The sequence below is a fragment of the Peromyscus eremicus genome, chromosome 8a, assembly GCF_949786415.1.
Source record: "Peromyscus eremicus chromosome 8a, PerEre_H2_v1, whole genome shotgun sequence".
NCBI classification, from domain to species: domain Eukaryota; kingdom Metazoa; phylum Chordata; class Mammalia; order Rodentia; family Cricetidae; genus Peromyscus; species Peromyscus eremicus.
In genome coordinates this window covers 76775441-76795581 of record NC_081423.1, presented here as the reverse complement: position 1 = coordinate 76795581, position 20141 = coordinate 76775441, and the positions used below count along the sequence as shown (strand labels likewise).

At 42.7% G+C, this 20141-nt stretch overlaps 1 protein-coding gene across 5 annotated transcripts in view; it reads right to left on the bottom strand.

Moving 5' to 3' along the window:
* The window catches only part of Spag9 (sperm associated antigen 9), a 134390-nt gene extending 120261 nt beyond the window's left edge, over positions 1-14129 (bottom strand). Inside the window, exon 1 of one of the 5 annotated variants that reach the window (XM_059271540.1) lies at positions 13674-14129. In XM_059271540.1, the coding sequence (XP_059127523.1) occupies positions 13674-13976 (303 nt within the window). In that variant the 5' untranslated portion in view covers positions 13977-14129. The remainder of the gene's footprint in view (positions 1-13673) is intronic. The other 4 variants (XM_059271537.1, XM_059271539.1, XM_059271538.1 and 1 more) reach the window with 4 other exon arrangements.
* Between the last annotated feature and the right edge of the window lie 6012 nt (positions 14130-20141).

The window sequence follows — 20141 nt, the reverse complement described above, 5'->3', positions numbered from 1 at the left end:
GATAATCCCATAATAGTGACACTTTGTTCTAAGTAAATATTTCTTCAGGGCTGGAGAGAGGGCTCAGAAGTGAAGAGTACTTGGTTGCAGCCAGGTGCTGGTGGCACACACCTTTAATTGCAGCACTCAAGAGGCAGAGGCAGGTGGATCTCTGAGTCTGAGGACAGCCTGGTCTACAAAATGAGTTCAAGGCTACATGGAGAAACCCTGTTTCAAAAAAACCTTTAAAAAGAAAAAAAAAAGGTCCTTGGTTGCTTGCTCTGGTAAAGAATCCTGGTTTAATTTCCAGCACCCACATGGTGATTCACAACTATCTGTAACTCTAGTCCCAGGAGACCCAGTGCCCTCTTCTGACCTCCTAGGGTACCAGGCACACTTGTGGTGCACTTACATACATTGAAGCAAAACTCATACACATAAAATAAATTTAAAAAATTTAAATAAAGAAAATCTATTCAATAAACTAAGTTTAGTGCAAAGTTTGAAGCATTTATTTTAACTGTTCAAATCTCAAATCTCAACACAGCTAAATGTCATGGTACAAGCTTTAGCAACTGGAAGGTAAAGGCATGCTGATTGATCTCTTTATACCAAGTTCCAGGTCAGCAAGGGCTGCACAGTGAGATTCTGTCTCAAAAAGAAAACATATAGATATGCATACACACACACACACACACACACACACACACACACATACACACATACACACATACACACATACACGCACGCACGCACGCATATACATACATACATACAATTTCTGCCCAACCACTAGACCAGAGATGGATAAAACTGAGCAAACTGACTGAATTCCTTGAATTCCTATTCCAAAATGAAAGTATACATTAAAGAATTAAAAAACAAAGGGACTGGGATAGTAGCACATACCTATAATTCCAGCATTCTTGAAGCCAAGAATTGGAACCTCAGTATGAGGAGGGTTTAGGTAGGAGTGCCAATGAGTTCAAGGCCATCCAAGACTATGGTGTGAGACCTTGTCTCCAAAACAAAGCCACAAATGAGTGACTGCTTTCTTTTTACTCTTGATTTAAAACAAAACAAAATATGGGCTCATGTAGCCCAGGCTGGCTTAAAACTAGGTTATGTAGGTAAGTTTGGCCTTGAGTTCCTCATCTCCTGCCTCAACTTCACAGTGGATGGGATGATGGGGATGAACCACAACACCTAACCCAATATTGCATTTAAAAAAAAAGATTTATTTTTGTTTTATGTATATGAGTGTTTTGTCTTCATGTATGTAAGTGCACTGCATGCATCCCTGGTGTCTGAGGCCAGAAGAGGCATCAGATCCCCTGGAACTGGAGTTACAGATGGTTGTAGCTGGTAGGAATTGAACTTAGATCCTCTGGAACAGTAGTGATTGTTCTTAACCTCTGAGGCAACTCTTCAGCCCCCAATACCACAAATTTTAAAACAAAATATTTGTAAACTATTCCTATGTATAGCATAATGTAAGTAGTGTCTGAAAAACTATATATACTTCAGAGTCACAGTTTTTCTGTCTATAAAAAAGTCAAAAAACTTTTAGAAGAACTTTTTGGAAGTTTTAGCATAACTTGGCACCAACAGTAAGGGACAAAAATTTGAATGCACAAAGAGAACTTTAAATGCTTAGGCTTAGCAATTTGACCTTTAGATATTTATCCATTTAACCAACAAACTCTTATTAAGTGCCCACTGAATCCCCAGTTTGGTGGAAGAATAAAAGCAATAGTCTGATATGATAGATGAGGTGCTAAGAAACAGGAAAGACACTTGGTTGTGGGAGGATATGATGAAACCACCATAATCCATAGTTGGGTGTTCCTAAAAGGCAATCCAGAATTGCATCCTGAACAACAAATACAATCAATCAGTTGATCGGTAAAATTGAGGAGGCAAGATAACTGCTAAGCCTGACAACTTGAATTCAATCCCAGGAACCCACATGGTAGAAGGAGAGAGCAGATTCCCAAAAGTTGTCTTCTGACTGCCACATACACACTGGTAACATGTGCATGGCCCTCTCAACGTGCACAATACATAAATATAATTTTGTATGTTTGTTTTTTTTGAGACAGGGTTTCTCTCTGTGTAGTTTTGGTACCTATCCTGGAACTCACTTTGTAGACCAGGCTGGCCTCGAACTCACAGAGATCTGCCTGGCTCTGCCTCCCGAGTGTTGGGATTAAAGGCATGCACCACCACCACCACCACCACCACCACCACCACCACCACCACCACCCCCCCCCCACCCCCCCCCCCCCCCGGTCATAAATATAATTTAAAAAAAATTAAAACTAGAGTGCTAGGGGAAAAAACAACTTTTATGAAGGCCAGAAGAGAATACAAAATATTTGGTGTGGCTCAAAGTGGACAGATGAAACTCACAAGATAGGGACATCTACATTCAAAACCTTCTATTTAGGAACTTAAGTAATTTTAAGAAATTTAGCTAGAGCCACTAAGAGTTTTTAAGTATGGAGATTATCTGATCAGATTTCCTGGTTTTCTCCTTTTAGTACTGCAAATGATTCCAGGGTATGGCACATGACTGGCAAATGCTCTACCTCCGAACTACACGCCAGTCCCAGACTTCCATTTTGGGGAAATGGGAGCTTTATATGTTGCCAATACTGGAAACAAAAATCAGTCCTTTATTCAGAAATGCTCAGCACTTCCTTTGCACCAGTTATGGATAGTGGTGGATAATAGAAAGTTTCTGCTCTGAGAAGGTAACATACAGAGAGAGAGGTTGATAGCCTGTACCACACTGGTAGAAATGAACTTGGAAAAAAAGTGAGACCCAAAACACTACAACAAAGGAAAGTCAAGCTGTCCATGCTTGTAATCTCAGCTATCTGGAAGACTAAAGCAGGTAAATGAGCTCAGGAATTTAAGACTGGCTTAGGCAACATGCCACCCTTCCCCACCCCAAAAGAAATAGGAAAATAGGACAGTGAAGCAAAGTAGAAATGCCTGGAAAGTGAAGGCAGAAGGATCAGGAGTTCCAAGTCTGGGGGCTACATGAGACCTTGTCTAAAAATTTATATATATATATAAATATATATATAAACAGAAGTGAGGAGGAAGAGGTCAGGTGAGATGGTAAGATGGTGGTATCCTCCACAAAGACAGAAAACAAAGGAAAAGTATACTTTGGGGAGTTAAGTTCATTTTTAAAGATGATGGAAAACATTCAATAGGCAATGTGACTGGATCTACAACTCCAGAGAGAAGTGAATGACTATATTCCTACCAAGGACATATCCATTTTGGAATAATGAACAATGGTAATTAAATCCATGGGAATACAGAGTATCAGCTGGGGGTATGCATAGTGAAAATAAAGAGACCTGTGAAAGAATGTCAAGGAAAGCAAACACTAGCATGAACACGGGAAATTCACAGTGGTCAGATACCAGAGGGAAAAAAAAAAAACAGATTTTCAAGTAGCACAGCCTGAATATAAGCCCTTGATTTGATTCTCAGCTCTGCAAAATGTCTCTTATTGGAAAGAGTCGCCAAAAAAGTTAAACTTTGCTGGAAAGTCAAGTTTGAAAAGGAATAAGGCCAAAAATAAAAGAAATTCATTTATGAAAAAGTAATATACTTTTCAAAGTTTTCTAGACTCTTGAAGAGAAATTCTAAAATGTTAAAAGTTTCAGACCTAAAAATTTATTCTAGTTGCCTCCATCAACGTAACCTTTTTATAAGCTTATTCTGTCTAACCTGCCTGCTTCTTTATTCTATCATCCTGTTTATTTCCTGAATCACATCTACAATAATCTGCAATCTAGTGTTTTTATTTACTTTTTCTCCTTTTTTTAGGTGAAGGGTGGGCTCTAACTACATAGATCATATCTCATAGCCTGGAACCTGTGAGCCTCTAGCATGAGTACATATAGCTACCATGCTAGCTAAAATCCCTCTCCCTCTCTCCCTCCTTATTCCCTTGCTCCTCTCTCTGCCATACTAGAAATCAAACCCAGGGCCCAGGCCTGTGCATGTTAATCAAATACTCTACCATTACTACGCACTAAGAAAAGCACAAGTTAGTCCCTCCCCGCCTCTTTATTTAGACAAGGTCTCACCAGGTAGACTCAGCTGTCTTGGAACTCACAATGTAGACCAATCTGGCCTTGAATTCAGATATCTGCCTTCCTCTACCTCTCAAGTACTGAGATTAAGAGCATGTGCCACCACACCTACCTTTGGTTTTTTGTTGCCCAGATTGACTTTCAACCCATTATGGAGCTGAAGATGACTTTGAACTCCTAACCTGATCCTCTTGCATCTACTTCCACAAGTTAGGGTACAAGAGTACACCACCAAGGCCAGCTATACTCTTAACTTCAAATTAATATTGTTTTATAAATGTCAGATTTAAATTTCTTTTTTCTTTTTTCAAGACAGGGTCTTATATGTAGCTCTAGGTGTCCTTGAACTCACTATGTAGACCTCTGCATCCAGAGTTCTTGGGTTAAAGACATATACCACTATAGCTGGACAGATTTAAATTTCTTATAGAAGTAACTAAATTACAACCATTTCCTCTTTTCCTTGTGGTTATACTAATGTAGTATAAAATATTAATAACTTGGGCTGATGAGCCAATCCACAGGTAAAGGTGCTTGCCTACTAAATCTGGGGACCTGAGTTCAATCCTTAGAATCCACAAAAAAGTAGAGAGAACCACATCCTCTGATGTACACACACACACCTAGCACACAGACATCATGCACTCACATAGAATAATTTTAAAACTTTTTTTTTTTTTTTTTTTTTTTTGGTTTTTCGAGACAGGGTTTCTCTGTGTAGCTTTGCGCCTTTCCTGGAGTTCGCTCCATAGACCAGGCTGGCCTTGAACTCACAAAGATCCGCCTGCCTCTGCTTCTTATTCATCTCTGTAACTGACATATATCATGTTCATAAATGAATGCAAAGGCAGGCACGGTTGACACACATTTGTAATGCTAACAATTGGGAGGTGGAAGCAGGAGATCCTGAGTCCAAGGCCAGCCACTGCAATTTAGCAAGTCTGAGGCTAGTCTGAGCTATATAAAACACTGTCTCAAAAACACTCAACTTAATTCAAGCCAAGTATGGTAATGCATTGCTTGTATTTCAGAACTTTCAAGGTAGAGGAAGAAAAATCTCAAGTTTGAGACCACAGTGGGACACACAGTAAAACCTTGCTTCAAATTTTTTAAGTTAATTCAAATGAAACTTTGGTGACACTAGAAATATTCTCAAATCTAAATATGTGTCGTACCAAGAAAAGTGTCAGAATGTATATTTATTTTGAAATGGTTCAGCAATAAAAGAAGTATGGTATGTGAGCCAAGAAAGCTCAACAGGGAAAGAAAGGCACTTGCCATGCAAGCCTGGCAGCCTGAGTTTGATCCCTGGAACCCACCTAAAGGTGGAAGGAGGAAACCAACTCCACAGAATTGTCCTTTAACCTATACACAAAAAACACAACTAGCAAATGTGTATATATACATCAATACCTTGACATTCACATGTACAGGTTGAATACAACTACTGAATCTTGATAGTGAGTATATAGATATTCAGTGAGTGGATTTTTAATTTGTGTATATATGTCAACTTTTTCCTAATAATAAACAAATAGGATAGCTGACCAAAATGCTTTACTGATTTTGGGGCTGGAGAGATGGCTAAGCTGTTAAAGAACACATGCTCTTGCTCTCCCAACTTTAGTTCCCAGCCACCCACATCAAGCAGCTCATATCTACCTGTTAACTTCAGCTCCAACACCCTCTTCTGGACTACAAGGGCACCTGCACTCTCATGCACATTACCACATATGACACATACACACCTAATTAAAAATTAAATCTTTTCCAGGAAAGGCGCAAAGCTACACAGAGAAACCCTGTCTCGAAAAACCAAAAAAAAAAAAAAAAAAAAAAAAAAAATTAAATCTTAAAAAAAAAAAATAAAAAGGAGCTGGAGATATGGTTCCGTGGATTAAGAGTACTTAATGCTCTTGCAGAAGACCCAGGTCTGGGGGCTGGAGAGATGGCTCAAGGGTTAAGAGCACTGGCTGCTCTTCCAGAGGTCCTGAGTTCAATTCCCAGCAACCACATGGTGGCTCACAACCATTTGTAATGAGATCTGGCGCCCTCTTCTGGTGTGCAGGGATACTTGCAGGAGGAACATGGTATACATACATACATACATACATACATACATACATACATACATACATAAATATTTAAAAAAAAAAAAGAAGACCCAGGTTTGGTTCCCAGCACCTATCATCCACAATTCAGACACCAGGGGATCCAACACACTCCCCTGCCATCTCTGGGCATCAAGCATCTAAGTGGTGCAAAATACTACATGCAAACAAGCAAAGACATTTTTAAACTTTTTAAAAAGTTTACTGACCTTGACTTTTAAAAATACCCAATCTAGCTGGACAGTGGTGGCACATGTCTTTAATTCCAGCACTTAGAAGGCAGAGGCAAGTGGATCTCTGTGAGTTCAAGGCTAGCCTGGTCTACAAACGTTATACATAGAAACCCTGCCTCAAAAAACCAAAACAAACAACAAAACAAACTCAATCTAGCCAAGAATAGTAGCACACGGCTTTACTTCCAGCACTCAGAAGAGGCAGTCGATCTCTTTGAGTTCAAGATCAGCCTGGTCTACATAGTAAGTTCCAGGGCAGCCAGAGCTATATAGTGAAACCCTGTCTTGAAACAACAAAATACTCAGTCTAGGAGGCTGGTGAGATGGTCCTGAGGTTAAGAGCACTTACTGCCTTACTGAGGACCCATATGTTTGCTTCCTAGCAGCCACCACATGATGCCTCACAACCACCTGCAATTCTAGTTCCAGGGGATCCAATGCCCCTTCTTCTGGCCTACTTGGTCTCCTACATACACTTGGTTCACATAAACTCACTTATGTTCACACACACACACACACACACACACACACACACACACACACACACACTAAGTAAAGCTAGTAGCTGGTGTCATAGTACACACCCCCATAGTTATCATCATAATCATACTTAGGAGGTTCAGGCAGGAGAAATGACTGTTAAGTTTGAGACTGGTCTGCTGTAGAATAATCCTTCTATACACTGGGAAGAAGTGTTGCTTTCATTGTGAATAAAAGCTGATTGGCCAATAGCTAGGCAGGATTTTCAGGGAAGAGAGAATGCTGGGAAGAAGGAGGGCAGAGTTGGAGGAGATGCCATGAAATGCAGATCGAGCAGGATGGGAAGTACTTACATGAGGTAAACAAGCCATGGGGCAGCACATAGATTAATAGAAATTGGTTAATTAAGTTATAAGAGCTAGCTAAAAACAATTCTAAGCTATTAGCTGAGCATTTATAATTAATATTAAGTCTCTATGTGGTTATTTGGGAGTGGCTGCCAGGACACAAAAAAAGTCCACCTACAAATGGTGCCCAAATGTCCAGCACTATATCCACATAAGACTTGAGAAAGCTTAAAAAAGGTTCTAATCAGCTAAGCCACATGGCAGGTTCTCAAAGTCTCTCACACAGGTTGAGGAACAGAGAGGTGTCTCCCAGCTAGTGCCTGAGGGCTTGAGCCACCAGTACAAGCTCTGCCAGCATACTGCATAGTAAGTTTGGGGTTTTGCTCATGCAAACAGAAAAGGTTACAGATGCTCAGCAAAGACAGATCCAGATGGGAGGAAAAAACCTAAACGAGTTACAGAGTGTTTTAAAATGTACAAAGTCTTGGGAGAGAAAAGAAAAAGGTTATAGACAATCTAATATACATATATAGTTTTAAAATAATAAAGTCCTTATAAAGGGAGTAAAGTAATATAAAAGAAAAAAGTCATGTAAAGATGGGAAATACACAGAGAGTCTGGATCCTGTATGTTATCTTTAAAATTTTTTGACTGCTAATGAATGAGCAATAACTGCTAAGAAACACTGGATTATGGAAACTACTAGATTAAACCAACCTATATATGTTAAAAATACCTTGATTTCAAAATGGAAGTCAAAATGTTGCTTTGGGAAAGAGGTTATACTTTTATTTCCACAGGAAATAAGAGGCTGTGGATTCATTCCAGGTTAAAGATAATCAGGTATGATCGAGGAAGACCCCCTGAACATCCTGACCACAAGCATAAAGAAATCAACCTAAAAAAACTACAAAACATGTAACATGTATTTTACCTGCTCAAACATAGAACAAAAAAAAAATCATCTTTGGCTAACTTGTATACAATATACAGTCTATATTGTACTAATACAGATATGTACGTTATCTTTAAAAGTTTATGTATTTTTCAGAGCAAGGGGACCAGACACCAATAAAAACAAATGGCCCAGGTGATCTAGCATCTCAAAATGCCTCTAGTGCAGTTCTCAGAGTTCTGCATCCAGAACAGCTTCAAGGCTGCTGGCTGAACTGGTCCAGCCTCACAAACTACTCCAGCAAAGACTTAACCATTATCCTGAATTTTCTCAGGGTCCCCAAAGATGCCAACACCCCCAAACAACAGGAAGCAGTCTAGAGAATAATGTCCACATTCCCAAAAGATGAGTTATAGATGTTTATTATCATTTAAGGGGGGGTGGTTACAAATTGTTATTGGTCATAGTCAAAAAAAAAAAAGGCTAAACAAAAGAGTTAAATTCAAAGATCTCTTTCTAAAGGAAAAAAGAGGGATATGATATAGAAATGATAAGGGAAAAATTATTGAATCTACTTTAATCAAAAGAAACTATTAATCACAAAATATTTTACATTGGTATGGATGTGGTTTTACTGATACAAATTTAAAGTTATTTTTTATACTGTATGTATGTTTCTACTCTTGCTTGAGGTATTGTGCATATACAGTTCATACCTATGCAGCTTGTTTAATTATGCAATGTAAAGTTTTAATCCTTGAAAACTATTTAGGATAATAAAGAAACACAGGTTAATAGTCACCCTTAACTATCAACTTTACAGTTATGTTAGTTATGTTTTCTAGGTCATACAGAAATATATTTTAGATAGATAGATGATCTTCAAACACTTGAAAGATCTATAGAATATGGCATTTAAAACACTTTAATAACATAAGACTTTTCTTGACAGTGAGACACATCTGCTCCTGGTAACACCAATGTACTTCAGAGAAGATGATAGGCACTGAAGAACCTCCATATGGAGTTTGCTTTCTTTATGGCAAAAGCTAGCCATTTGAGCAAAAACCTGTCCTTGTCTCAATTGCTGACAGTATATTGTCCAAACTGGACTAGCAGGACACACAAAAAAGTGATTGCCAAACTTTGCCAAGACAAAATTCCCTGCTTCTCAGGAAGTCTGTCAGATATGCTAGGCCTGTAGGCCAAAGATGGATGTCCTAATGTTACAGAAGAATTTTAGGTGACTATCCAGGCAGCCAGATGTCCCTGTTGTTAGGTAACAATACATCCTTCTGGGGTCTTTGATGGAGTTAAAGACTAGATAGTCATAGTTTTCCTTAGTTATGATAAAAGGTAAATTAGATATAAAACTTTAGACTCACAAAGATATGATAAATAATATTTTCTAATGTTGCCAAATACAAATGGACTGGATATTAAAACTATAATTCTTACTTAACTGTTTTTGCTGTATATAATTTTACTATGTTAAAGTTAAAACCTTCCCTTTAATTTGACAAAAAAAAAAAAAAAGGGAAATACTTGGAACAATCTTGTACACTGTAAATATATATGGCTCTCACTGTTAATAAAAAGCTGACTGGCCGATGGCTAGGCAGGAGTTTTGGAGCAGAGAGAATGCTGGAAAGGAGGATACAGTCAGAGGAGTCACCAGCCAGACACAGAGAGGAAACAGGAAGTGCAAGATGAGAGGTAACACCATGTGGCAAAATGTAGATGAATATAAATGGGTTAATTTAAGTTGTAAGAGCTAGTTAGTAACACACCTGAACTATTGACCAAGCATTTATAATTAATAATAAGTCTCTGAGTGATTATTTGGGAGTGGGCTAGAGGGACAGAGCTGACCAGAGATCCTGATAAAAAATTTCCCTACAAATGGTCTGGGATATATAAGATCCTAAAAAAGAAGGCCAGTGAAATGGGTAAAAAATGCTTGCTGCATAGGGCGGTGGTGACACACACCTTTAATCCCAAGTACAGTCAGGTGGATCTCTGTGAGTTCAAGGCCAGCTTGGTATACAAAGCGAGTTCCAAGACAGTCAGGACTGTTACACAGAAAAAGCTTGTCTCTAAAAAACAAACAAACAAAAAAAGCTTGCTACCAAGCCTAATGACCCTAGTTTGATCCCAAGAACCCTCAGAACCCACTGGGTAGAGCCAAGTCCCAAAAACTATCCTTTCGAACTCCACTTGGGCTCTGTGGCACACGTACCCTCTCCACCACACAAGGACATTTTTTTTTTTTAAAAAAAGAGGGCTATAAAGATGACTCAGCAGTTAAAACTGCTTGCTGCACAATCATGAGGAGCCAAGTTCAAATCTCAGCACCCACATAACAAGCAGGTCTGTACCACATTCCCCAAGACCAATAAGGTAGAATGAAAGAACTGACCTCTTTAAGTTCTCCCATCTCTGCACATGTGCCTTGGCAAACATCCATCCATCCTCAAGCATGCTCAAGTAAATAAATTAAGTAAGTTTTAGAGATGAGGCAGTCATGGTAGCACATCACAATCCCAGCACCCAGAAAGCTAAGACATAATTGTTTTCAGTAAGTTCTAGACCAGCCTTGGAAATAAATCAATCTTTTTTTTTTTTTTTTTAAAAAGGGGGGGGGGACCATAAATAAATGGACTCGAGGATTACACAGTATTTCAGTACATAACAGACAAGAAAGTCTTGTGAAAAAGTGAAATTTAAATTGAGCATATAGTTGACAGAAACTAGCTAGGAATGGCAGTGCAAGCTTATTTCAAGACTTGGAAGGCTGAGGCAAGAGGATTTCAAGTTCAAGGCTAATGTGGGTACGGAGCAAGTTTATGTAGAAGGAAAGCACAGGTCAGGACAAAAGAAAGAGAACAGGGAAGGAATGGAGGAAAGGAAAGGGGGAGGAGCTGGCCAGGTCAAGCTCTGAGGGAAGACACTGTATGGCAAGGGACCTACATGAGCAAAAGCATCTGCTGGGCCAGGGTTCAAGGACAGCTGTGTGACAGGGAACCCAAAGGGAAAAGTGGCAGGTGAAAGGATTTATTAGCATTTGAAACTGGCCCAAATAGATCTAAACTCTGCCTTTATGTATTTTGTTTGCTGTAATTTGGTGCTGGTGGTAACTTCCTGCAGTGCTGGGGATTGAACCCAGGTCCAATAGGCAGATACTTTACCGCTGAGCTATATTCCAGTTCCTAAGACGGTTCTAAAAGGAGTCACTAAAACAACAAACGAACCACACACACACACACACACACACACACACACACACACACACACAAATCAAATAAAAGCAAGAAAAGTGGAGTATATTCAAATCAAGTACAACCATTATAACAGAGATTACATCTCTGCCTCCTTCCTGGCAATTTCTGCAAGCAAGACATTACAGCACCTCACAGACTCCTTAACATCCTCATCATTTCCATACCTCCCTAAATTTCCACAACGGTGCCCAGAATTTACTTTACACTCTAGAGATGCACAATTACCATGCTTTCAAATTACTTTGGCTGTAAATACCCTCCGTGGAGCACTTCTGCTATAAGAGCATGCTCTTAATCTCTGGGTTAAAGGCACTGAGCATTCAGGGAGAGAATTAAACTGAATCCACTCTGTACACTGGCCTGGAAGAGTGAACTTCTAGGTGTAGGCAAAACAGCTTATCATCTTACATGAGTGCTGATGATGAAGTAGTTTTATGTTTGTGGTTTGGGAAGTGGTTCATCTAGCAGTTCATCAATGTTCTCAATTCTCAGGTCAGGAGTCGATCCGAAGGTTTCATTATGGGGATTTGAAGATGTAACTAATGAACAGCATATTTTTAAGGTCATTTACTTAAGAAATAAATACAAAACAGAGCCTAGTACTTTTCTGATTCTGCAACCTGTGGCAGATGGTTTTCTTGGAATGTGTGACCCTGGCATTTCATCCCTGTTTACATGGATTGACAGGAGTTTAAGGCTGGTGGGAGCATTCCGTTTTACCAGAGGTGATAGGTCACATTGGGCCTGCTCCTGACCTCTTCGTATATGTGGCCCCATTCTCTTCCAATTGCATCCACACCAAGGCAAAGGCCTGTATCTGCACCAACAAGTGGCAAGCCACTTCAAAGGCCTTGATCTGTTTTATAAACAGTAGCAAGAAATTAACAGAATTTGTGGTCTCATCCGTTTTTTCCAACCCTTCCCTCCAAGTATATTTGGACACACTCCTGAAATAAAGTCAATTTTGTTTGGCAAATTCAATGTTATTCCTTTGAGACAGGTGGACTGCAAAATCTCGAGTAGACAGCACGACTATAATTGGGATTTTTTAAAAACAATCATTTACCTGAATGGAGAGGTACATACAACAAAAACTTTTAAATGGTGCTGGCTATTTAATGCTAGGAAACGAGCTGCCAAACAAATCTCATATACTCCAACCGTGTCATGAATTTTTGAAAAACAACACGTGGTTCCTTCAATAATTAGTCTCCTTCAATCACCATGTATTTATCTAGGTGTACTAGATGTCTTGGAAGCAAAAAGAAGGGCATTTTGACTGCCAAAGAAAAGTTCCTCAGAAACAATGCCAAGGCACTCAGCCTGAAGGCGAAAATCCTTAACTCGCTCAAAAAGCCAGAGGATCATTTACAGCCAGTGTTCCAAAAGGCTCACGCATTCAGGTGAGAGTACAAAGGTCACTGCTCAGGTGTTCGAGCTAAGAGCCAGCCAAGTGCACTAGTAAACCGCAGTATGCAAAGCAAACGCAGACAGGCAAAGTGTTGCAACACTCACCCACACCTCCTCAACCCCGCCCCCCAGTCAGTCGTCTTTATAAATAGAGGAGTCTGTAAGGGAACTGTCCAAGGTTACCACCTGATACGAAGGGAATGCCTCGGTGAGGAACATGAATAAAGTAAATGAGTTCACTTGATGTACTTACTGGGCACTGCTAGTCGACATCTAAGTGGTTGACAAAGTGTTAAGCAAGGTACATCAGGCATAAAAATAAGACTTCCTTCTCGAGAGGATTTAAATGTCAAGAAGAAACTGACCGAAAGAGGGAGATCTCTAACTTCCCAAAGCAGTAGCAGCCCCCTGCAAAGGCACCGACGCCAGCGGAACTCACATGCAGGACAGTACTGCCCCCCTCCCCGATGCTAAAAGTTTGAACCGGCACCCGACTATCCTCGGTGGTCGGAAACTTCCCGAAACAAGAAGCAACCAGACACCCTCAAGTCTCCGCCCTCGGGTAGCCCCAGGTGCCCTCATGCCAGGGTGTCGCTTCCTCCCCGGGCCCTCCCTCCCACTTCACCCCTCTCCCGGACACTCGCTGGCCTGCCAAGGCTTCCAGTGCCGGCCGGGGTCCCGGAGTCCCGAGAGGCTGTGGCGCACCTCCCGGGGCCCCGGCCTCAGGCCTGCCCTTCAGGAGGCCACCCCGGCGCGCCCAGCGTCCGCAGGCGGGCCGCGACCCCCGCCCCCGCCGCCGCCGCCGTTGGCCCTTACCTCCTCGGCGTGCTTGCGCAGCGCCTTCTCCCGCTCGTACTGGGTGATGAGCTGCTCGTTGTCGTCCCGCAGCAGCTCCAGCTCCACCTGGTGCTCCTGGTCCTGCGCGAACACCGAGTCCAGGTTCTCCAGCACGGCCACCACCAGTGGCATCAGCTCCTTGACCACCTCCTCGTCGTAGCGCCCGATGAGCCGCTCGAACTCGCGGTAGATGGAGCCGGCCAGGCCGGACACCCGCTCTGACATCACGGCCCCGGAGCCGCCGGGCTCCTCCTGGTACACCACACCGTCCTCCAGCTCCATGGTGGCGGGCGGGCGGGCGGCCCCGGGCGTCGCCGGCTGAGGGGCGGCACGGGCCCGCGCGGGACGGGCACGGCGGAGGCTGGGGCTGGGCCCCGCGGGATGGGGGCCGGGGCCCGGGCCGAGGAGGGGAGGGGTGGGGTAAGCGCACTCACCCCAACCGCCGCTGCACCAACTGCCGGGGCGGCCCGGCCGCGCGCGCTACGCGTCACCCGTGGGGCGGGGCCGGCGCCGCGTCGCCCCGGTGGGCGGGGCCCTCGCGGGAGGCCAGGCGCGGCCGGGGGCGGGGCCTTGCAGCTGCGTGCGCCGGCTGTGACGCCAACACCCAGCGCCCGCGCGGGCTGAGCGGCGGGAGGCGGAGGAAGTGACAGCGGGAGGCTGCGTTTGCGGGGCGCTCCCAGAGGAAAGGGAGGGGCTCTGGAGGGTGACAGCTCTTTCCCGACGAGATTGCGAGCGCCTTCTTCGCCTTTCTACAGCTCACACAGCGCCTTCATGGCGCGCCAGACGTGTGGCCCCTGTCTCACGGACAAAGAAACTAGGCCCAGGGAAGTTGTGGGTTAGTCAAGGTCGCGCAGCTAGAGCAGGAAACAGAACCGAGCCAACCACTTCCTACTGAAAATTCCGGACTCAGAAAAATGGAAAAGAGAGAACGAGGGAAACAACCCTAACTAAGAGAAGGACTGTCCAAAGGATAAGGCTGCCTCGAGTAAGATCGTACTGTTTGGGGTTAGAGAAAAGAAGGGTTAACCGTAACCAGAAGTGCAAAGCATCTGGAGAAGGGAAAGTGCGTGCCACTTCTAGCATTTTCCCAAACACTGGGTGTCTCTGCTCCCCGCCCACGAAAGGCATTTCTAGGTTGCAGCCACCCCACCCCCTCTCAGATCTTGAAAGGGAGGCGGAGCTGGTAAGTGAGAGGATGAGAAGCTGCGGAGGATATGGGGTGGAGTCAGTGGTGGGAATAAGTCCCGTGATACATGAGGTCACCCCGCTTGGGAGTGCGTCACTTGTGGGGAATGCCACAACACCCAAGCCCTGGGCAGGCTGAGTCAAAGATCACTTCCCTGTATTCTCATCTCCCATCCTCAAGTTGGCCGGAAGACACTCCTAAAAGCCCCTTCTCTTTGCCATAGGTGACTCAGAAGTACAACGACTCCGACTCATCTAAAAATAAGGGAGGACTTAAATAGACAAGTTATTAGGCAGAAAATCCGCCAGCTTCTGGGGTCCTAAATACCCTCAATTTAGTGTTTTTAGAGGATCCAGATCGTCCCCAAAGTCTCCTACTTTTTTGATCTTCCTGGAAACCAACAAAAACACCATGGAGGTTGAGCCAGTGCCAATCTATAAACTCAAAAAGAAAAAGATGAAAATTGTTATCAGGACTAACTTTGTGTCTGTTTTGCCAATTTCCCTCACCCCCCACACCACTACCCCTTAAGTTTGAGGTCTCCCTTTCTCACCCTTACCCTGTGTATATATGTGGGTTATAGGAATGCTGCTCAGCTAGTTGCGTGTGAGCCCAAAATAGCCTATCGCTTTTTAAAAACAATTCTTTTATGTGAATGAATGTTTTGCCTGCGTGCATGTCTGGATACTACAAGCGTGCAGTGCCAGAAGACGGTGTTTTATCAGCTGGAACACTGTTTTAGCTGGTTGTGAGCCCCCACATTTGTACTAGGAAGCAAACCTGGGGTCTTCTGGAAGAGCAGCCAATGCTCTTAACCACTGAGCCTTCCCTTCGGGCCGCCTATCACTTCTTAATCTCATCTTGAAAACATTGGCTTTTTTTCTTTTATATTGCATTGGAAGTCCTGCTGTGAATATTCTCTCTCCCTTCCCTACCCCTCCCTTCATGAGTGCTGTCACTTAGTCTTCAAAGGTACCTCTATTTTCCTGTAGTCAGAAGATCTGGAAGACTTTAGAGGGAGACTTTATTTTGTCTTTCTACAATATTATTGTACACTTAAGAACGTTTAGAGGGAAATGTCTTTCTTTTTTTTTTTTTGTTTGCTTTTTGAGACAGGGTTTCTCTGTGTAGCTCTGACTGTCCCGGAACTGGCTTTGTAGACCAGGCTGGCCTCAAACTCAGAGATCTGCCTGCTTCTGCCTCCCAAGTGTTGGAGACTAAAGATGTGTGCTACTTTTTTTTTTAATTTTACATTTTTTTTTGGGGGGGTGCCATGGACACACAAATGGAGGTCAGAGTAAGTTATTCCCTTCCACCATGTAAATCCCTGACATCCAAATCAGGTCATCAGTTTAACGCAGAAAAATCATAAGCTCCAGGCTTACCTGGACCACAGAGCAAAACCTTACTTCAAAATATAAAATTTAGGGGTCAGTGAAATGGCTCAGCAGGTAGGGGTGCCTGCCACCAAGTCTGACAACCTGAGTTTGATTCCCAGGTCTATGGTAAAAAGAACCACCTCCCACAAGTTGTCCTCTGACCTTCACACACATGATGTAGCACATACATAAATAAAATGTAATTTAAGACAATTTTTTAATTAATATAAGGGTGGGCTGGGGAGATTCCTTGGTGGGTAAGACATGTACTGATCTCTGGCCAAAAAACAAGCAAGTACTGCTCTTGCAGAGAACTTGGGTTCACAAAGCTCCAGGGAATCCAGTAACTACTTCTGGACTCCAAGGGGCACTGCATTCACACATGCACAGACTCCCACAAACACATACACAAATAATTGAAAAAATAAAAATAGGTCATCTGTAAAGTTCCATCCTACCAAGCCTGACAACCTGAGTTTTGTCACCAACCCACATGGTAGGAGAGAACCAACTCCTGAAAGCTCTTTTGTGATGTCCACAAGTGCTCCTTCCCCAAGTAAATAAATCTTTTTTTTTTTTTTTTTTTTTTTTGGTTTTTTTTCCAGACAGGGTTTCTCTGTGTAGCTTTGAGCCTTTCCTGGAACTCACTTGGTAGCCCAGGCTGGCCTCGAACTCACAGAGATCCGCCTGGCTCTGCCTCCCGAGTGCTGGGATTAAAGGCGTGCGCGCCACCACCGCCCGGCAATAAATCTTAAAATTAAAATAAGGGATGGGAGAAATGGCCCAGCACATAAGAGTGCTTACTGCTCCTGTGGAGGACCACAGTTAGGTTCCCAGCACCCATATCCAACAGCTCACAACTACCTGTAACTCCAGCTCCCAAAGACCTTACTCCTTCTGGCCTCTGTGGGCCATACATTGTATGCTCCTACATACAAGTGGTGCACATAAACTCAGCGCGCGCACACACACACACACACACACACACACATACACACACACACAAAAGATTTGTTAAAACTTAAGAATAGGGGGCTGGAGAGGTAGCTCAACAGTTAAGAGTGGTGGTGGTTCTTCCAGAAGATCCAGATTCAGTTCCCAGCACCCATGTGGTGACTCACAACCATCCCTACAATCAGTTCCAAGGGATCTAAGGGATCTAGTGCCTACTTCTAACTTCTTCAGTCACCATGAACACTCATAATGCATATACATACATGCAGCAAAACACTCATACACATAATCTTAAAAATATTAATGAATGGATAAAGGGTAACAAATATGTGTAATGGAATAATATTCATTAATAAAGTACATACTGAAACATGGATTAATCTTAAAAACATACACTAAATGAAATATATGGTCACACTCATATGAAATGTCCATAAATTGTGAATCTAGAGACACAGTAAGTTAGTGGTTACCTAATGTTGGAGGCATGAGTATCATAATGATAAATGGAAGTGATCAATAATGGGTGTGAGATTTCTTTTAGGGTAATGGAAATGTTCTGAAATTGAAGTGATGTTCTACTCTGTCAATATACTAAAAGGCATTCTACTTTGTACTTAAGTTGTATGGTATATGAACTATATCTCAATAAAGCTAATAAATGAAGCCATGTGCAGTGTCTCACATCTGTAATACCAGCACTGGGGAGCCGAGACAGAAGGATTGTGAGTTAGAAGTCAACCTGGATTATTTAGTATTTAGTGAGCACCAGGTAGGCTTGGGGTACAGAGTAAAGCCTATGTCAAAACACAAACACATAACAGAGATAGATAGGTAGGTAACTGGATACATGGATGGATGGATGGATGGATGGATGGATACATAGATACACAGATAGAGGGGAAAGAGAGAGAAAACTGGAAAGGTAGTTTAATGGTGCTTACTTAGCATACATCAGCCATAGGTTCAATTGCCAGCAATGCAATAAATAAATGAAATAATACCGTGGATTTAGGCAGTAGATCCAGTAGAACCACATAACCTCATGTAAGAGAGTTGAACCAAAATGGTTTTGAAGTTGAGAACCTTGTAGTCTCATATGGACTGTCATCATGAACAACTTAGGTGGGGTAGGAAACAATATTTACTGAAGACCTACTCGGTGCCAGTCTCCACAGTAAAGACTAGTGAACCTTAATGTCTTTATTTGTAGTATATTGGGTTTTTAAAAATAATTTATTTTTATGTACATTGGTGTTTTGCCTGCACGTATGTCTATGTGAGAGTGTTGGAAGCTGATGTTACAAACAGTTGTGAGCTGCCATGTAGGTACTGGGAATTGAACCAAGGTCCTATGGAAGAGCAGTCAGTGCCCTTAACTGCTGAGCCATCTCTCCAGCCTTAAATATTGGGATTTGTTTAAGACTGAAGTTTTCAGCTGGGCATGTTGGCAAATGTCTTTAATCCCAGCATTCAGGAGGCAGAAATAGGCGACTCTCTGCAGATTCACGGCCAGCCTGGTCTACAAAGCAAGTTCTAGGACAGCCAGCACTGTTACACAGAGAAACCCTGTCTGGAAAAACAAACAAACAAAAATACTGAAGTTTTCCTTGCATTCTAAGATTCTGACTCTGGGGGCCAGCAAGACGGCTCAATGAGCAAAGATATTGCAGCCAAGCTTATGCTGTGTATTCGATTCCCAGCACCTACATGGAAGCAGTGAGGCTACTCCCACACGTTGTCCTCTGACCTCTGCACACACACTGTGTGTGGCACTTTCCCACTCACACATACACACACACACACACACACACACACACACAATACATGTAATTTAAAAGTTAAAATTATCGCTGGGCGGCAGTGGTGCACACCTTTAATCTCAGCATTCTGGAGGCAAAGACAAGCAAGATCTCTGTGAGTTTGAGGCAGGTCTGGCCTACAAAGCAAGTACTAGGACAGCCAGAGCTGTTATACGAAGAAACTCTATCTTGAAAAAACAAAAATTAAAATTAAAATTATAGTTCTGGCCAGGCACTGTAATTTTTGTCCCTGTGATGGTGGAGCTGGTCAAGGAGACAGACCCTTTGTTCATTGCCATGATAGAACACCAGACATGAAAGATAGCCATCATCATTTGTCAACACCTGCCAGATGTGAACTAGGTAGGCCAGGGTGGATGAACTCATCATCATGAACTGAGTGGAGCTGTTGGACTGCAACAGGGTGTTGTAGTTGTTTATGTCCACCTAATACCTGTAAGTAATAGACTCCACCCTTTCACTTCCTCAGTAAATAAGCAATAAATAAATAAGCTAGTTGTTCAGCTTAGATGCAAGATTGTAAAACATCGGTAGCGAACTTCTGCCCTCCGGGGTTCTCCCATCGTGCTGTAAACCTGTATTTAAGACCTCCTCCCTCCTTCAATAAATGGCATTCTGCATTAAATAAATTAAAAAAATAAGCTAGTTGTTGTAGTATACACCTATGTTCCAGTGCTCAAGAGGCAGAGCAAGGAGGATCTCTGTGAATTCCAGGCCAGACTGGACTATGAGTGAAAAATTGAGGATGTGATTGCTCCTACGTCTGGTTGAGGAGAAGGTTTTACTGTAGATATGAGGGAGAAAACAGAGGCATCTGGAAGGGTCCAGACGGAACCAGGCAATGAGAGGAGGGGACTGAGTGGAAGAGGAAGAGAAGAGAGAGGAGACAAGTGGACCAAGAGAGGAACCGTAGATCTGGAGGCCAAGAGCAAGGCAGGAGACCAAAAGGAGTGCCAAATCAAAATGACTGGGTTGTAGAGTCCCCAGAGAAGCTGGGGGAGGAAAGTGAAGTTCGTTCCCAGGGTTGAAGAGGTTTAGGGTAGGGAGAGGGGTGAAAAGTGCTGGGAGGAGCCACAGGTACTGAGACTTATCCCAGGTGTCTTTG